This window comes from Pseudopipra pipra, chromosome 2, assembly GCF_036250125.1.
Source record: "Pseudopipra pipra isolate bDixPip1 chromosome 2, bDixPip1.hap1, whole genome shotgun sequence".
Taxonomy (NCBI): domain Eukaryota; kingdom Metazoa; phylum Chordata; class Aves; order Passeriformes; family Pipridae; genus Pseudopipra; species Pseudopipra pipra.
The window spans coordinates 46,521,899-46,536,941 of NC_087550.1; the positions used below are offsets into that span (position 1 = coordinate 46,521,899).

Consider the following 15,043-nt stretch of genomic DNA (forward strand, 5'->3'; position numbering starts at 1 on the left):
TCTTTTTTTCCAGTTTCGCCTCTGTTACAAACACAATTTGCTTTTCCCCAGCACAGAACTCCTGCAAGGAACACAGTTAAACAAGGCTAAAGAAAATCCATGAACATGTGAGAAAGACCCATGTGAACAGTTCTGGGTCATGACACTCAACAGGTAAGCCCTAATACTGAATCAATGTGTGTACCAAAAGAGCATTCACCCTGAAGATAAATACCACTCACCCTGAAGATGAGTTCAATTCCTGTTTACTCAGATGGTCCAACAAGACCAAATTTTCTAACAGCACATTCTAGTAGATTTGTTCTCTCAAATTCCATGCTTAAGCTCCTATGCAATGGAAAACCATCATCTCCATAACTGAAACCAGGTGATCCAATGAAAGTATTTATTACTGTTCCACCAACATGAATAGTCAAACTTTTACAAGTGTTCACAAAAAAGCAAAACCAGTCACAACAATATTTTACCCACAATTATGAAGACATATGCAATCTTCCATAAAAGAATTCAGTTCTGCTGAACATTTTTATGAGTCCATGATAAACGTTTCGAAGTCGTGGTCTAAGTCTGAAACAAGGGCATCCACAAAATCTTCAACTGAAGGTGATTTCTGAAGCATACCTACAAAAAAGCAAGACAACAGACTCTTCACAAGAATACTATGACCTTGACAGCTTTGTCAATGGTAACATTTATTGGTAACTAACTTTTAACGTCACTATATGACAGAAATGGCTATCACGTTTCTTTGATAAGAACTAAGTGCAGTTATAGTGTATAGGGATTATTTAATTTCTTCAAGCTACCTGTTACACGTTATCACAGAATTGACAGGTTTCAAGATTGTTAACTGATTTTTATCACTACAATCTTGCTTAAGCAGGGAATTATATCCATTTTAAAGCAATGTAACCACAGACTCAGTCATTTCCAAATGACTGGAATAAATCAGTGATTGAGCGGGTATATAAATCCTTATCTGATGATAAGTCTCAGCTTTGACTGAGCCAGAAAAAAAATATATTTTCTCAATGTGTTACACATCTTAGAAGCACTTGATTTAGTATTTAAAGTACAAATGCCTCTGAAATTTTTGACAGGGCATGAAACATACTCAAACAAAAGCATTTTCAATACACTGCAGTTTTAGTTTTGCTTTTTTACAGTACCAGGACTTACCTCTTATTAAGGATTTTAATTAGTGCATCTGTTAGCTGTAGCATTTGGCTACAGGATAACAGGGAAATTAGCATAATGAAGAATCATGCTGAAGTATTTTTTCAGGTAACTCTATGAATGGATCAGTTAAAAATCTCACACCCTCCTCAGAATCCCAATTTTTGGAAAGCATGAGAATATATACTTTAAATTATTTTCAGATCTTTCCTTGTACTTAACATTACATAATGTTGGTCTTTTCACTGTTATTAAGATTTTCAAGTTTATATTTGGAAATTTACTGCATAACTTGTACCAGAAAAAAAACCAACAGCACAGCTGCCAAATAATGTAAAATTTAATCTTTGTATTTCTTTGAAGTGATCTGTTCTTTCTGACCACTGCCAATGTAAATATAACCTTGTTCTACTCTTTCTGATCAGGGTACCTACTGAACATAATTTTATAATCTTTCACATCCTCAACAATATTTGCTTTTGGTGGAAATTATAATTGCATGCTGCTAAAAGACCATAATCTTTTACTATAACACAATGATTCAAAACCCATCAGGAAACAGATCAGCTCAAAGTAAATTTGTGTGAGCAACCAGAAAGAATGTTCCTGCTAAGACCTTACAGAATTCCATTTCAATCTGATTTAAACACATGTTACAAGTGTCAACACAAACTGCCATGACCCAGTAGATTAATGCTGAGCACTAAAAGGAAAACAAATCTCATACTATATATAGGTTAACTGAAATGTTGTTAAATGAAGTTTGCATCAAGCTATTTTTAAAATGAAAGAGAACAGTATTACTATTTCCAAATACTTGGTAAACTTGTAATCTACTCTAATGTTAAAAAAATTGCTGTGGAATTACTTGTAGTTCACAATGAAGAATGTCTTGCTATGTGCTGGGCTGAGAAACAGATGTGTACAGATACCCAGCTACTAATCTGACCTCCCCAGAGAGCCATGGCCTCTTGCAGACTCCCTCTCTTGGGTTCCTCAGTGGGCTGGCTGGGGGACATGCATATTTGCTCCATAACAGTCTTGGAAAAATTCCAGTTTAAACTCATATTTTCCTGCAGTTTTCACAGAAGTGGAGAGAATGCTGTAAGAAGGTGACATGGATGGCAGCCCACTGGAACATGCCAGTGTCATGCATGACTACTGGAGCTTTGTCTCAGACTCAATTGGAGCAGTCCAGTCCCTACAGTGCAATTTGTTTTGCCTTTTTTTGCTCTCATTTTTCCTCAGACATTTTTACATCTGAACTAACCAGCTCTATTTCTTGAGACTGAACAGTAGTAAGATCTTCATGGGTGCCACTCCTCTGATCTTCTTCAGAGGGCTACTTTGTGATGAGTTGTGCCTATGAAGACTCTACTTTTCCCTGCACCTCAGAAAGGAAACCTGGATGACTAGCTCAGGTATAAAATCTCAAGTTGGTGACATTATTCCTTCCTTCCAATTTTTCAAGATGTGGCTTTAAAAAAGAACAATTACTCTATAGCCAATATGTCTTTTTTCATTGGATATCAATACGGAGAGATGACTATAATGCTGCATAGAGAGTACACAGAGATGGCCATAACAGACATAACCACTATTTCCCAAGCCCCACAATACAAAAATCCCCTTCCAATACTGACTATAAAAAACAGCCACTCTGGATGATGTTTAGCCAATTCTTTGACACGCTAAAAATTGTTCTGCTAACTATCAGTACACTGCAAAAGAAGAAGAGCTAAAAGTATAATGATTAAGTGGAAGAAACTGAAGCTGGGATTATCTTCAAGTAGATTTAATTTCCTGCTTACATAAAAATGGAAAATTATAACAAAACCATTCCAATCCTGGATATTACAAAATGAATAAAAGAAAGATAATTAACTACAGTATACTTGGATGTATTTTAGTGCAGTTAAGTACAGTCTTACAAATCTCACTCAAAACTTGTTACAAATTTTATTTATTTACACTCCACATGGTTTGTTTTAAATATGTAGGAGATTTCAAAATCATTCTGGCAATTGTGATGTCAAATGGCCTCCAAACCAGTAGTTCCAACTTTTGATAACAAAAACAGATTTCAGATTTCTTGCATTAACAGTCTGCTGCATTGCTATTTTCCCATCAGTGACACCAAAAGCAGACACTAGCAGACTTCACTTTTGCAAGGAAGGGATGAAGAGTAACTGAGGTCATTGCTGAAGAACTCCTACTGTAGTGAAGCGATGATGCCCTTATGAAATAATTAACTACAGATTTTAGAGTAGACAACTCCAAAAGAAATGGATACTGATGGTATTTCTCTGTTTTAACCTCTTACTCTACACAGATGTGTTAAAAAAGGTCACATCTCCCTTTAAAATCCATTAAAATATATCAAAGCAAGATCAGCTTTGATATATTGTAAGTACTCAGCACTTCAGTCTACATGATTTAGTAAGATGTCCACAAGGTCTGATGGTTGCAGTTTTCAAATTTAGGAGTGTATTTTAATATGTTTAGCCCAACTCCTATTTCAGCTCAGTCTCTCCCAAGCCTAAGGCAACTGCATAGCTTATCTTCTCTGCTTTGAAGTTTTCTTTCACATTACAGCACTGTGGTTAACCACACCCTTTTGAGAGATGGTTAGCTATAACCTACAATCACTGAAAATTGAGAGAATAAAGCCTGTGGCAAAATTTGGCCTCTGCCCCTGTGGAACAGTAATTATTTTGGGTCCATGTAGTTTGAGTTAATATATGTTGCCATTCACATCACCTTTTAGGATTTATGCATATTTCTAACACTTTCAAAGAGATACAGTGATTATCTGAAGATTTTTGCAGCCTCTTCAAATCATAATTATTCCATGAAGTACAATTTGAGGCATGGAAAAACAAATTTTCAAAAACTGCATCAGAGTAAATGTGTGTTTATTTACACAGTCAGTCGGTTTGGTTACCATGTAGGCACACAGCTGTGTATGACTGCAATATAATATGGCATTACCAAATCAAGAACACAACTTCACATGTATTTTGCATGAGGACTTCTTCAGAAACCCCAAGGGCAATGTGACTGCGTCAAAACTGAAGAGAAGTGCACTCCAGGATCTGTTCCATGCTCTCAGTTCCCAAAACATTTCACACTGCAATTCACTTTCTGACTGTGCACCTGGGTTTCTTTCCAGTCAGGGAGTGCCAAGGGAGGGAGGGAGGGATGGTGCACACCTGAATCTTGTTCTGACCTGCAACCAGCACACAACTGGACCTGGAAGGGACACCTGGGATACATAACTTTAAAGGGATTTGGAATCCCTAATGCCATGTACTCCTAGGAAGGAGAAAATATGCGAAAGCCATATGGTCAACACAAAATGACAGAGCAATCAAGTTCTTCTCAAACTGTATTTTCACTTTAAGGAAACATTTTTTAAAAAGTAAGCCTCCTGGACAAAGCATGGTTCACTCATTTTTTAAGTGCTTCTGCTATCCATATTTGTGACTATTTCTGTATTTTATTGATGATCAAAGGGGTAAGATAAAAGGGGTCACTTCAGAAAATGTTTTAAAAGGTTTCAAAAAACCGTTATGGTTTTTGAGGTTTTTAATGGAAATAAATGCCAAGAGAATCAAATCCAAACAACAACAAAAAAGTATATTGTATTTCCTAATTAAAGACTAGTCCAAACAGGAACCTGTCAGTAACCTTGTCAGTAACTCCACTGGATGGAAAGTCAGATCCTTTATCTTTCCTAATCAGTACATCTATGGAATCATGTCACAGAAGATGAAAAGCTAGGGTCATATCCAAATACAAGAGAAAGACAATAGATGGATTCTGAGATGAAAATCATAACAAAGAAACTGTACAAATGAAATGTGCTGTTATCAAACAGTCAATGAACATGGCTAACTTCACAAGGAGATACGGAAGCATTTCAAGGGTGAGGCTGCACATCTGCATCCAAAAGTCAGACATCTGCAAGGGCATTTCTATATATAAAAAAAAATGCCTGAAATAACAGCCTAGAGAACTTTAGGGTTTTGAAATATGGCACTAGTGCGCACAGAATCTGGACTGTTTCCCTGAAGAAGAGTAAAATCAACAAACTTTAAAGTTTGGTGGAATCTATCTTTAATCAGGTATCTGTTTTGCCATTTGCTATGGGAGCACAGTTTTGCAACTAATGGAAACCAACAGATGGAAATCAAGTATTCGGGAACATCTATAATGAAAACCAAAATAAAAGCAGCAAGAGGAATCAGAAGCTGACTGAACCTAAACAAATTAAGGAACAACTAATTGTTCTTATTTTTCTCCTTAAATTCTCAATTTTTGTAATAAATACAGAGCAATTAAGTATAAACTTATAATAAGTTTTTCCATCAGGTGTGTTCTATGATTTAGCCTCAAATAATCCCAAATCAGAAATCAAATTATTATCTTGTCAAAACACCTGAGTCACCCTGATTTCATTCTTCAGCGAGTCATTCAGGCATGTTTGTTAGGTTTTGCACTGTGTACAAATGAGCATCACAATATGCACAGAAGGAACCTGCTGATGAATTCTGGGGTTTTTTTATGATCTTGAATAGGTTTTAAGATTTCTGTTTAAAGAGACACAGAGTATAAAAATAAAATTCAGAATACAAAAGTGTCCAGGGAAATAATCTGAAGCAAGGAAGATGTACCCTTGGTGGAAGAGGATCAGATCATGGAACATTTAAGAAAACTGGACATAAACAAGCCCACAGGCCCTGATGGGATATACCCATGAGTGCTAAGGGAGCTGCCAGATGGCATTGCAAGGTGACTCTCAGTAACCTATTAAAATAGGGGAAGTACCAAAAGACAGGAAAAAAGCGAATTTCACTCCTATCTTCAGGAAGGGCAAGAAGGAGAACTCAGGCCAGTCAGTCTCAACTCAATACCTAGGATGATGGTGCATCAGCTACTCCTGGAAACCATTTTCAGGCTCATGAACCAAAAAATCATCAGGAATAGTCACCATGGATTCATAAAGGGCACGTCATGCTTAACTAATTTGATAATCTTATATGATAAAATGACTACACGGTGTTCTGTAAGATCCTCATTGAGAAGCTGTTGATGTATGGGCTGGATAAGCAGACAGGGAGCTGGACTAAAAATGTGGCTGAATGGCAGGGCTCAGAGGGGGGTAATCAGTGCCACAAAGACTGGTTAGAGGCCAGTGACCAGCAGTGTACTCCAGGGGTCAATATTGGGTTCAGTCCTGTTTAACATCATTAATGATCTGGATAATGGGGTCCTGCATCTGGGGAGGAACAACCCCAGGCACCAGTACATATACTGGGGGACACCCAGCAAGAAAGCAGTTTTGCAGAAAAGGCCCTGGGGGTCCTGGTGGACACCAAATTTAACATGAGCCAGCAATGGTTCCTTGCCACAAAGAAGGGAAATGGCATCCTGAGTGCATTAGGAAGAGCATGGCCAGCAGGCTGAGGGAGTTGATCCTTCCACTCAGAACTGGTGAGGCCATTACTGTGTCCAGTGCTAGGCTCCTCAGCACAACAGACATGGACATACAGGAGAGAATGCAACAAAGGCCCACTGAGATGACTGAGGGCCTGGAGCATCTCTTCTATGAGGAAAGGCTGAGAAAGCTGAGATTGTTCAGGCTGGAGATGAGAAGGCTCAGAGGTATAAATACCTGAAGGAAGGGTGCAAAGATGATGGGAGCCAGGCTCTTATCAGCAGTGCCCAGTTACAGGACCAGAAACAAGGAGTATAAACTGAAATACAAGGGTTACCTCTTAACATTTTTTTCCCTGTGAGGATGACCAAGCAGTGGCAAAGCTGCCCAGAGAGGCTGTGGAGTCTTACTCCTTGGAGATATTCAAAAGCCTTCTGGACATGGTCCTGGACACCCAGCTCTAGAGGATCCTACTTTAGCAAGTGTGTTGGCCCAGCTGACCTCCAGAGGTCTCTTCCAATCTAAACTATTCTGTGATTCTGTAATTCTGTGAAAATATCTCAAAAACTTCTGCCATTTTTTGTAAATCAGAGTCTGTGCTCTTATCACCAGTATTACTCACGCTAATGCTGACACAGAGGAGTCACTGCTGTCTGGTTCTTCTATTACATGTGAACAAACACGCCAGCAGGTGCACTGCTGTTACTAACCTTGATGTGACACACAGTTCTGTTTAGTGGTTTATGGATTTAGAGAAAAAAGACAAAAATCGAACCTTTTATACAGATTTTTTTGGTCACAGCATAAAGATGCCATTATTCTACCATTAATGTCAAGTTCACTGCTCTGCAGTACACACAACTGTTCCTTAGACAAGCTTGCTCTTTTCTTCAAGCCCCAAGCTGCACACCATCGCCTCTTTCTCATTCACCATTGGTCCTGACGAGTTACTGATGAACATTCTGCACTAAATTAATTGAGGACTAGAAGCATGAGGACTATGAATATTGAAATGCCTAAAACATCTAATTACCGCATTACAAGACTTAAACTTGTTTGTGTGCTTTCATGTACCTTGCCAAACTTTATACTTAGATTTCCTTTAAACTTAAAATAAACTTGCAATTTCCTAGACTACGATATCAGTCTTTCAGATTAATTTCAGTAGCAAGTTTTATCCATAATAACTGATGCATACTCTCAACTCCAAACTGATTGCACCATATTCCACTGTGTTCTATCACATGCAAGGGCGAAAGCCAGCTGTACTTCCATAGATCTTCTCTAAGACCATCCAGAGATGAATTTTGTAAACTTCATTCATATAGTATTTGATTCAAGGAAGCACACTGCCAGCAACTTCAACATAGTTTCTAGGACACTACAGGAAGACTCAAAGCTCAGTAAAATTAAGAATATATCCCAGAAATAGAAGAGACAATAAGCATAACTGGTGTCTAAAAACATCTTTTTCTTTCTCTACGATATGACTTACAATATAAAAATTAGGTACACATGTAAAGATGTACATTCTTGTCTTGCAACTATTTAATGCACAGTTTTGGGCTTCAGTTTTTCAAGGTTACAAACACATTCTTCAAGAACCCTAAAGAAAAGTAAGTTTGCAAAGTCATACTGAATGAAAAGTAATCCTGTAGATCAGAAGTATAAACAGAAAAAATCTAAAGAATATATAGTTGCTTAATATATGGTGAGTCTAAGGAGAGCAGAGGTCATGGCCTCAAATATAAATAGATGGGTCAAAGAACTGGGATGTTCTAGTTATTAAACTGTGTCAATCTCATGATGAAGTACAGACACATTACTATTGTTTCCTTATCTGCAGAAAAAAAGTCCTACAAGTTCCAGTCTACTAAAATGGAGTGAACAGAGCAAATGAATTCATATTCATCCTTAATATTAAGAATTTCAGAGGAAATTGAAAGATGTGCCATTAGATGAAGCACTTAGCAAGTGCTCATGTTAGGAACAGCAACAGGAATGCAAAAATGTTTGGCTTGAATTCTGCAACATTAGACAGGAAAGTCTTTATCCTGATCTTATTAAGAGATCTGAGATAAAGTCAGCATTTTCTCAAATTTGCTTCATTCTCCTGACATTATTTTTTAATATATGAAATATAATATTTTTGCTATTAGTATGAATAATTTTTAAAGTTTTTTCCAGATTAAAAAGGCAACTATGGTAGTGAGAGGAATAATGAACTGTTTCTTTAATACAGTTTTCAGACCTCCATTTCATGAGAACGTATACTCAAAGTACTGATACAACCAAAGATATTCTGATGATGCTAAAATGTGGCCAAAACAAGTTCAATTTTGTCTATACAAAATAACCAGAGATACTATGACTTCCTCATCTGGAAAAGTTACTAATTTATTGTATCCAAAAATGGTGTCATTTTTCTTCCTTCAAGTATGTGATACTCTTATTCCGAATTCTTTAGACAGTCTGGTAATACCAACCTTCCCAACACTTCACCTCAACTATCTGTGTGTTCTACTGACCATGATACAAAGGTGATGACCATTCCACTTAACTAAATAAATGAATAATTTTTCTTTCACAAACTCAATGAAAATCATAATTAAACTGAAAAGAGTAAGTTGGGAAATGCAATTATTTCTTCCTCAAGCAAGGGAATAAAACAGTTCTAATTTATTTTCTACCTTGAACCATCAGTATGGGCTCTTTTCCACCGCCGTGTGCCAGCATCTCTCTACGATAACGCTCTCCCATTGCCCTGGAGAAACACAGATGTTAGAGCCATCTGCAAATACAACCTGTCCAGCTTTCAGTCAGATTTGCTTCTAGGATCTCTACAAAACTCAGAAACAGAGACCAAACGATATTTTCCACCGTGAAACAATGACTGATTCCATGTTGACTCCTCAAATTCAAATTACACTTAAAATCATACTATGAGTAACTGAAGTAGACAAATTTTATACATGTGAGTATGTACTGGTGTTTATAAAAGTTAATTTGTGAACAACATTTCAGCCTTCCTTGCTCCAAGAGGAAAAGTTGCTCTGTTACAATAAACATTCACCAAAGATATAAGAATGCTTAAAATCTGTGATCTTGCAATTTACTTTTTAATTTCACAAAGCAAAATGAGTAGGACAGCTACACTTAGCTTTGAAGCTGGTAACATGAAACTTGTTTAATACGCACAGTTGCTTTGATTTCAATAGAAAATTACAAGTAATTAGGCATCTATGAAATTCAAGCTCTCTAATTACATCTAAATAGGAATTTCAGTGCCTCCCAATGGACACACCTAGATTTTAAAACATCAGCACAAATCTTTTTGCACCAATGGACATGTCCCAAAGTGTGTGTGTGTGTATACATACATACATACATACATACATACATACATACATACATACCTACATACATACATACATACATACATACATACATATATATATAACATACACACCCATGGTTATTTTGTAATCCTCCTAAAATCAAGAAAAATGCTAAAAATTAATTTTCATCAAAAAAGCCCATCAACCTATGTGGCCCCATTTGTTCCATATTTTCCTGAAGCAACTAACATGACATTTCATTCTACTTGACATTTTCTCTGTTTTTACCTATCAAACGGGTTCTGAGCAAAACACTGTTTCCACACCATAGAGGCAACAGCCCTAGACATGAGGTAGGAGTAATATTTGGCACCGTAGCCCACAAGATGACTGAATCGCAGCTGCCAAGCCTGTAAGAAATAAAAAAAACAAAACCCCAAAGTTATCTTTTAACTTCTTTAAATTGTTCAGCATTTCTCTCATGTATGATGGAAGAAATCTGATATCATTAATAACAAACAATTAAAGAAAAAAGAAAAAAAGCAACCACCACTTATCCCAGACTGAACAGTCCTTTATTACAAGAAGCATTTTTCAGCCTAAATACTGTATATCCAACACACTGATCATCACGATTGAAATTATATATAAACAGGGTCAGAAGGGAAGAAAACCAAGCAGTAAAAAAAAATTACTAATATTTAATAATAGCTATGTTGTTCTATTGGTCTTGAAAAAAAAACAGAATTACCTTACTACAAGTAATATCATATGTTATAATTTCCCATCTGGGTAAGTGCAGTGTCACTGGAAAAGTTCAATTTATAAACTTCTGTCACAAACAAAATGGTAATACAGACTTGCATTTAATACTATAAAAATATACAACTTTCCATATGCCAAAAACCTCAGAGGTAGACAAATTACATCCAGATGCAATACCATTGCTCACAGATTTGTTTGCACATTTTTAAATGCATATATATAAGATTATAATCCACATTATAATGGTTTTTCATGTATTGTTACTTGACTTTATGACACATTCCAGTGATGGCAGATGTAGCCAGACAATGGGACTCACTTCAAAAAGAGTTTAGTTACTAGTTGGGCCAGGGAACGTGGCACCAAATGGATATATCATATCCCTTATCATGCACCTGCCGCTGGAAAAGTTGAGCGATGCAACAGATTGCTGAAAACTACTTTGAAGGCATTGGCTGGAGGGACTTTAAAAAATTGGGATCAGCACCTAGCAAAGGCTACTTGGCTAGTCAACACTAGAGGTTCCATCAATCGAGCCAGCCCTGCCCAAACAGAGCCCCTTCACACTGTGGATGGAGACAAAGTCCAAGTAATTCACTTGAGAGGTATGTTAGGTAAAGCAGTTTGGGCTAACTCTCCCTCGAGCAAAGGCAAACCCATTCATGGGATTGTCTCTGCTCAAGGACCCAGATACACTTGGTGGATAATGAGAGAAGATGGGGAAACCCAGTGTGTGCCTCAAGGAGATTTAACCTTGGGAAAAAACTAATTTGTATTCTGAGTTGTATGTTGCAGGAAAAGTCACCCCACCATTGAGTGCTGCTGTGCCAGACATGTTGGAGCTCCAGTACAAACTGGAGTCCAAGGCAGAGAAGTGGTATGCCACCACTGATATTGCAAATGCATTCTTCTCCATCCCCTTAGCAGCAGAGTGCAGGCTGCAGTTTGCTTTCACGTGGAGGGGTGTGCAGTACACCTGGAATCGATTGCCCCAGGGGTCGAAACACAGTCCCACCATTTGCCATGGACTGATCCAGGCTACACTAGAGAAGGCTAAGGCTCCAGAACACATGCAATATATTGATGACATTATTGTATGGAGGGGAAAACACAGCCATAACCCACTACAGCAGACTTCTTTTTTAATGCTGCTTGGTGTTGACAGTTTACTTATGTTTTCTTAGCAAAGAAAATCAGAAGTATCAGCCCTACTTTCACAGAAGTAAAAATACCTCTTTTTTTTATTATTATTTCCCTGACTTTAACAGAATAATTTAAATTGTGACAGACCTTCAAAAGTCATCTGGCCCAGTCCTCACTCAAAGAAAAGGGAACTTTAATGAGATTTCTCAGGGTTCTGTCTAAAGTCTCAGCATCTCCAGGGATGAAGATTTCATTGCCTCTCCAGTGCAATGCGAAAAGGCAAGCAGGTCCAAACTGAAAAGACGTTGTTTCCCAACATATTTGGGCATATTTTTTGAAATGAGAATGGATGACTACATAAAAGAAGGAAACTTACTCTGCTCTGTCAGCTCTGAGGAAACCAAAGAGGAGACAAGTCCCATATCTTATTTGTCCTCCTATGCAAAGTCAAAGAAGCTCTTAACATTCTTGTGATATGATTGTTGTCAAGATTTTTGTAGATATTATAAAAACCAAAGGTTTAAAGAGGAACCCAAAGATAAACAATAAAGTAGCATAACAGATGTTTTACATTTAAATCCATAGGCTGTGAGATGCTTGTTCTTATCCTACAGTCAATGGCTGAAATTCTGACGAAGCCAAACAAAAAAGTGAAAGGAATTAACCATTTTCCAGAGTTATTTATCTTTGACTGTGATTCTTTACCACAGTGTAGTTAACAAACTCCTGATTTTTGACAGGAAATAAACTATGCTTCTTTATTCAAGAAAGTTCTGATCATTATCTTATTCTCCATTAGCCAGAAAGATGTATGTGTATGCTAAAAAAGTGACCAACTGAGAGGGTGGAAAAAGAAAGTATTTGGCTTTTAATCATTCTTTTTTCCTTAAAAGAAGAGGTAGCAAAGAGTGCCTTATAATCTAGATTACTGTGAACAGCAGATGAGAAACACGTTGTTAGCTCCCTTTTCTGAGCAATACTTACAAATAAAGTTCTCAAAGTTAGCTGTAATTCAATCATTCAAAAGCTACTTTTAACAAGATGGTTATCTCCACCCTAAGATGCGTGTCCAAAACAGATGGAATTTGCCATGGGTCAGCAATTGAGCCTGTACCGGTGACCTACACAACTACTTAAAAATAGGAGTGACAAGGTTAAATGAGATGAAAAAACATCTCCAGTCTTCAGCTTTTCTGTGGGTCTTGATGTATGGTGCAAACTCTTGAAAATTATTAACTTTTTCTTTCTTTTCTTTAAGGTAAACACTATATCTCATTGTAATGCAAGTACGTAAAAACATTCAGCTTGAATACAGATTCTCCAGTTTGCTCTGAAAGGTATTGTGGTTGCTGTGTTTATACTTTGTACCTACAGTTATTCTAACTAGTCCCTTAATTGTAACCATAATCACTAAACTAAAAGCACATTTTGAAACAGATCAGAGAGCTTACATTTTTAGAAGACTGAGCAGGAAAACATGTCAGTTTATTAAACGAAAGTTTGCAAAGTTATGACTAGAAGTTTCAACTCTCTCATGAATGTGGAAAACTTTACTGATTAATAAACATACTCAGAAATGTTTCTGGGGTACAAACAAAATAATTTCTTTGAGTTTGACAGAGGGAAGACTATTTCTATCTCTCCATCAGAATGGAATTATTTTGCCACATCATATAAGCTGTAACTAGGACAGTATGTCTTCCTCAACAGCTCAGATTACATAGTTCACATCAAATGTTCTTGCATTTAGTGGTTTGCACCTAAAACAGCTCATCTGCTCTTCCAGGTTGATCAACTATTCCATTCATAGGGTTTCTTGAAACTCTGTATAACAAGTAATTAAGGAGAAAAGAACAACTTCTCAGCAACCTGTCCAAGACCAAAAGCTTGATTTCAGAATCTGCATCTAAAACAAGCCTCAGTACCCTCTGTTCAATTTGTTTTGACCTTGTCTTTGCTACTAAGCTTTACTAACAAATTTTGCATTGTTTACTTTCAAAAGAGAAAAGGAAAGGATATAGAAAGACCAAGGAAAGACATTGCTCATCTCTCTCCCTGCATTTGGGGAGCCTTTCAAATATGATGAAGTTGAGATTTCAAAAATTCATTTGGAACAGGACAGTATGCAAAAAAGGAAACAAAAATGGAGGATGACTCAATCCACCTTAAGATAGATGACTTCCTTCACTGGAATACTTAAGGAACATACTTTTAGATAGCTCAAGTTATTAAAGATGACAAGCATTCCCAAAGGAATACTGCACCTAAGATTGTTTTCCTATTGCAAACCACAGTGAAGGAAATCTGATAACAAACACTGTGGTTCCCTACTGAAGTTTGAAGCCCACATTCAATTCATTTTCCTTTAACCACTACAGATTTTCCCCACTCTAGAGCATAAATAACTCTAGCATGTCATCATTTCCTGTCCCTACTTTTGTCCCAGTCCTCACACAAAGTTTCTGATCAGGAACTCCCAATCTTCAATATTTCACTATTACCCAGTATCTATCACATTGCTCAAGTATATTTTCCGAAAACACCCATCCTCTACCCTAGTTCACAAGGAGCTACCTGCCCACATTAAAAAAAATACCCTCTTCCTCTCTTTCTACTTCATACAGATGAGATTACAACCTAGGAAATCAAATGGTAAAAAACCTCAAGAACATATAGGCTACTGCTCCTTTAAAAAGTTCTATGATGAATAAAAAGAGTGCCCACATCACTGTAAATGTATTTGAAACTAAATGGTTGTCCTTTTAGCATAAAATTCCATTTCCCATTTTAATAAATTCAGATATAGATGCAAAATGACTTGATTTCTTCTGTTATTTCCAATAAGGAGTGATTTCTCTATTATAAAAAAAAAAAAAAAGAAAAATACTTATCAAACTCACTTTTGGACAGGGCAAAGGCTAGACATGTAGAAGTAGGGCACTGTCCTTATTAAATTATTATAATTTTGGTAAGCAGCTAGAAAATTAATGAAGACTCTGAGTAATCTCTTACTTCAAAAAGTTCCATGAACCCATTCCAAGAGTTTATAAAACAATGCATTTTACAGCATAGCCCATGGGTTATGATAATATGCCATCCACAGGTCATGTTCATGCCTGCTTTTTTTATTCCAGCACAGCAGACCGAAATAAAGGTGTGCAACTGATCCACTGCAGTTATT

General features: G+C 36.9%; 1 protein-coding gene across 2 annotated transcripts in view; it reads right to left on the reverse strand.

The window, feature by feature from the left end:
* Positions 1–371: 371 nt before the first annotated feature.
* MIPEP (mitochondrial intermediate peptidase) overlaps positions 372–15,043 on the reverse strand; it is a 72,387-nt gene continuing 57,715 nt past the window's right edge. Inside the window, exons 17-19 of one of the 2 annotated variants that reach the window (XM_064645370.1) lie at positions 10,243–10,364; positions 9,307–9,380; positions 372–621 (exon numbers count right to left, since the gene is read on the reverse strand). In XM_064645370.1, the coding sequence (XP_064501440.1) occupies positions 527–621; positions 9,307–9,380; positions 10,243–10,364 (291 nt within the window). In that variant the 3' untranslated portion in view covers positions 372–526. The remainder of the gene's footprint in view (positions 622–9,306; positions 9,381–10,242; positions 10,365–15,043) is intronic. The other variant, XM_064645372.1, reaches the window with a different exon arrangement.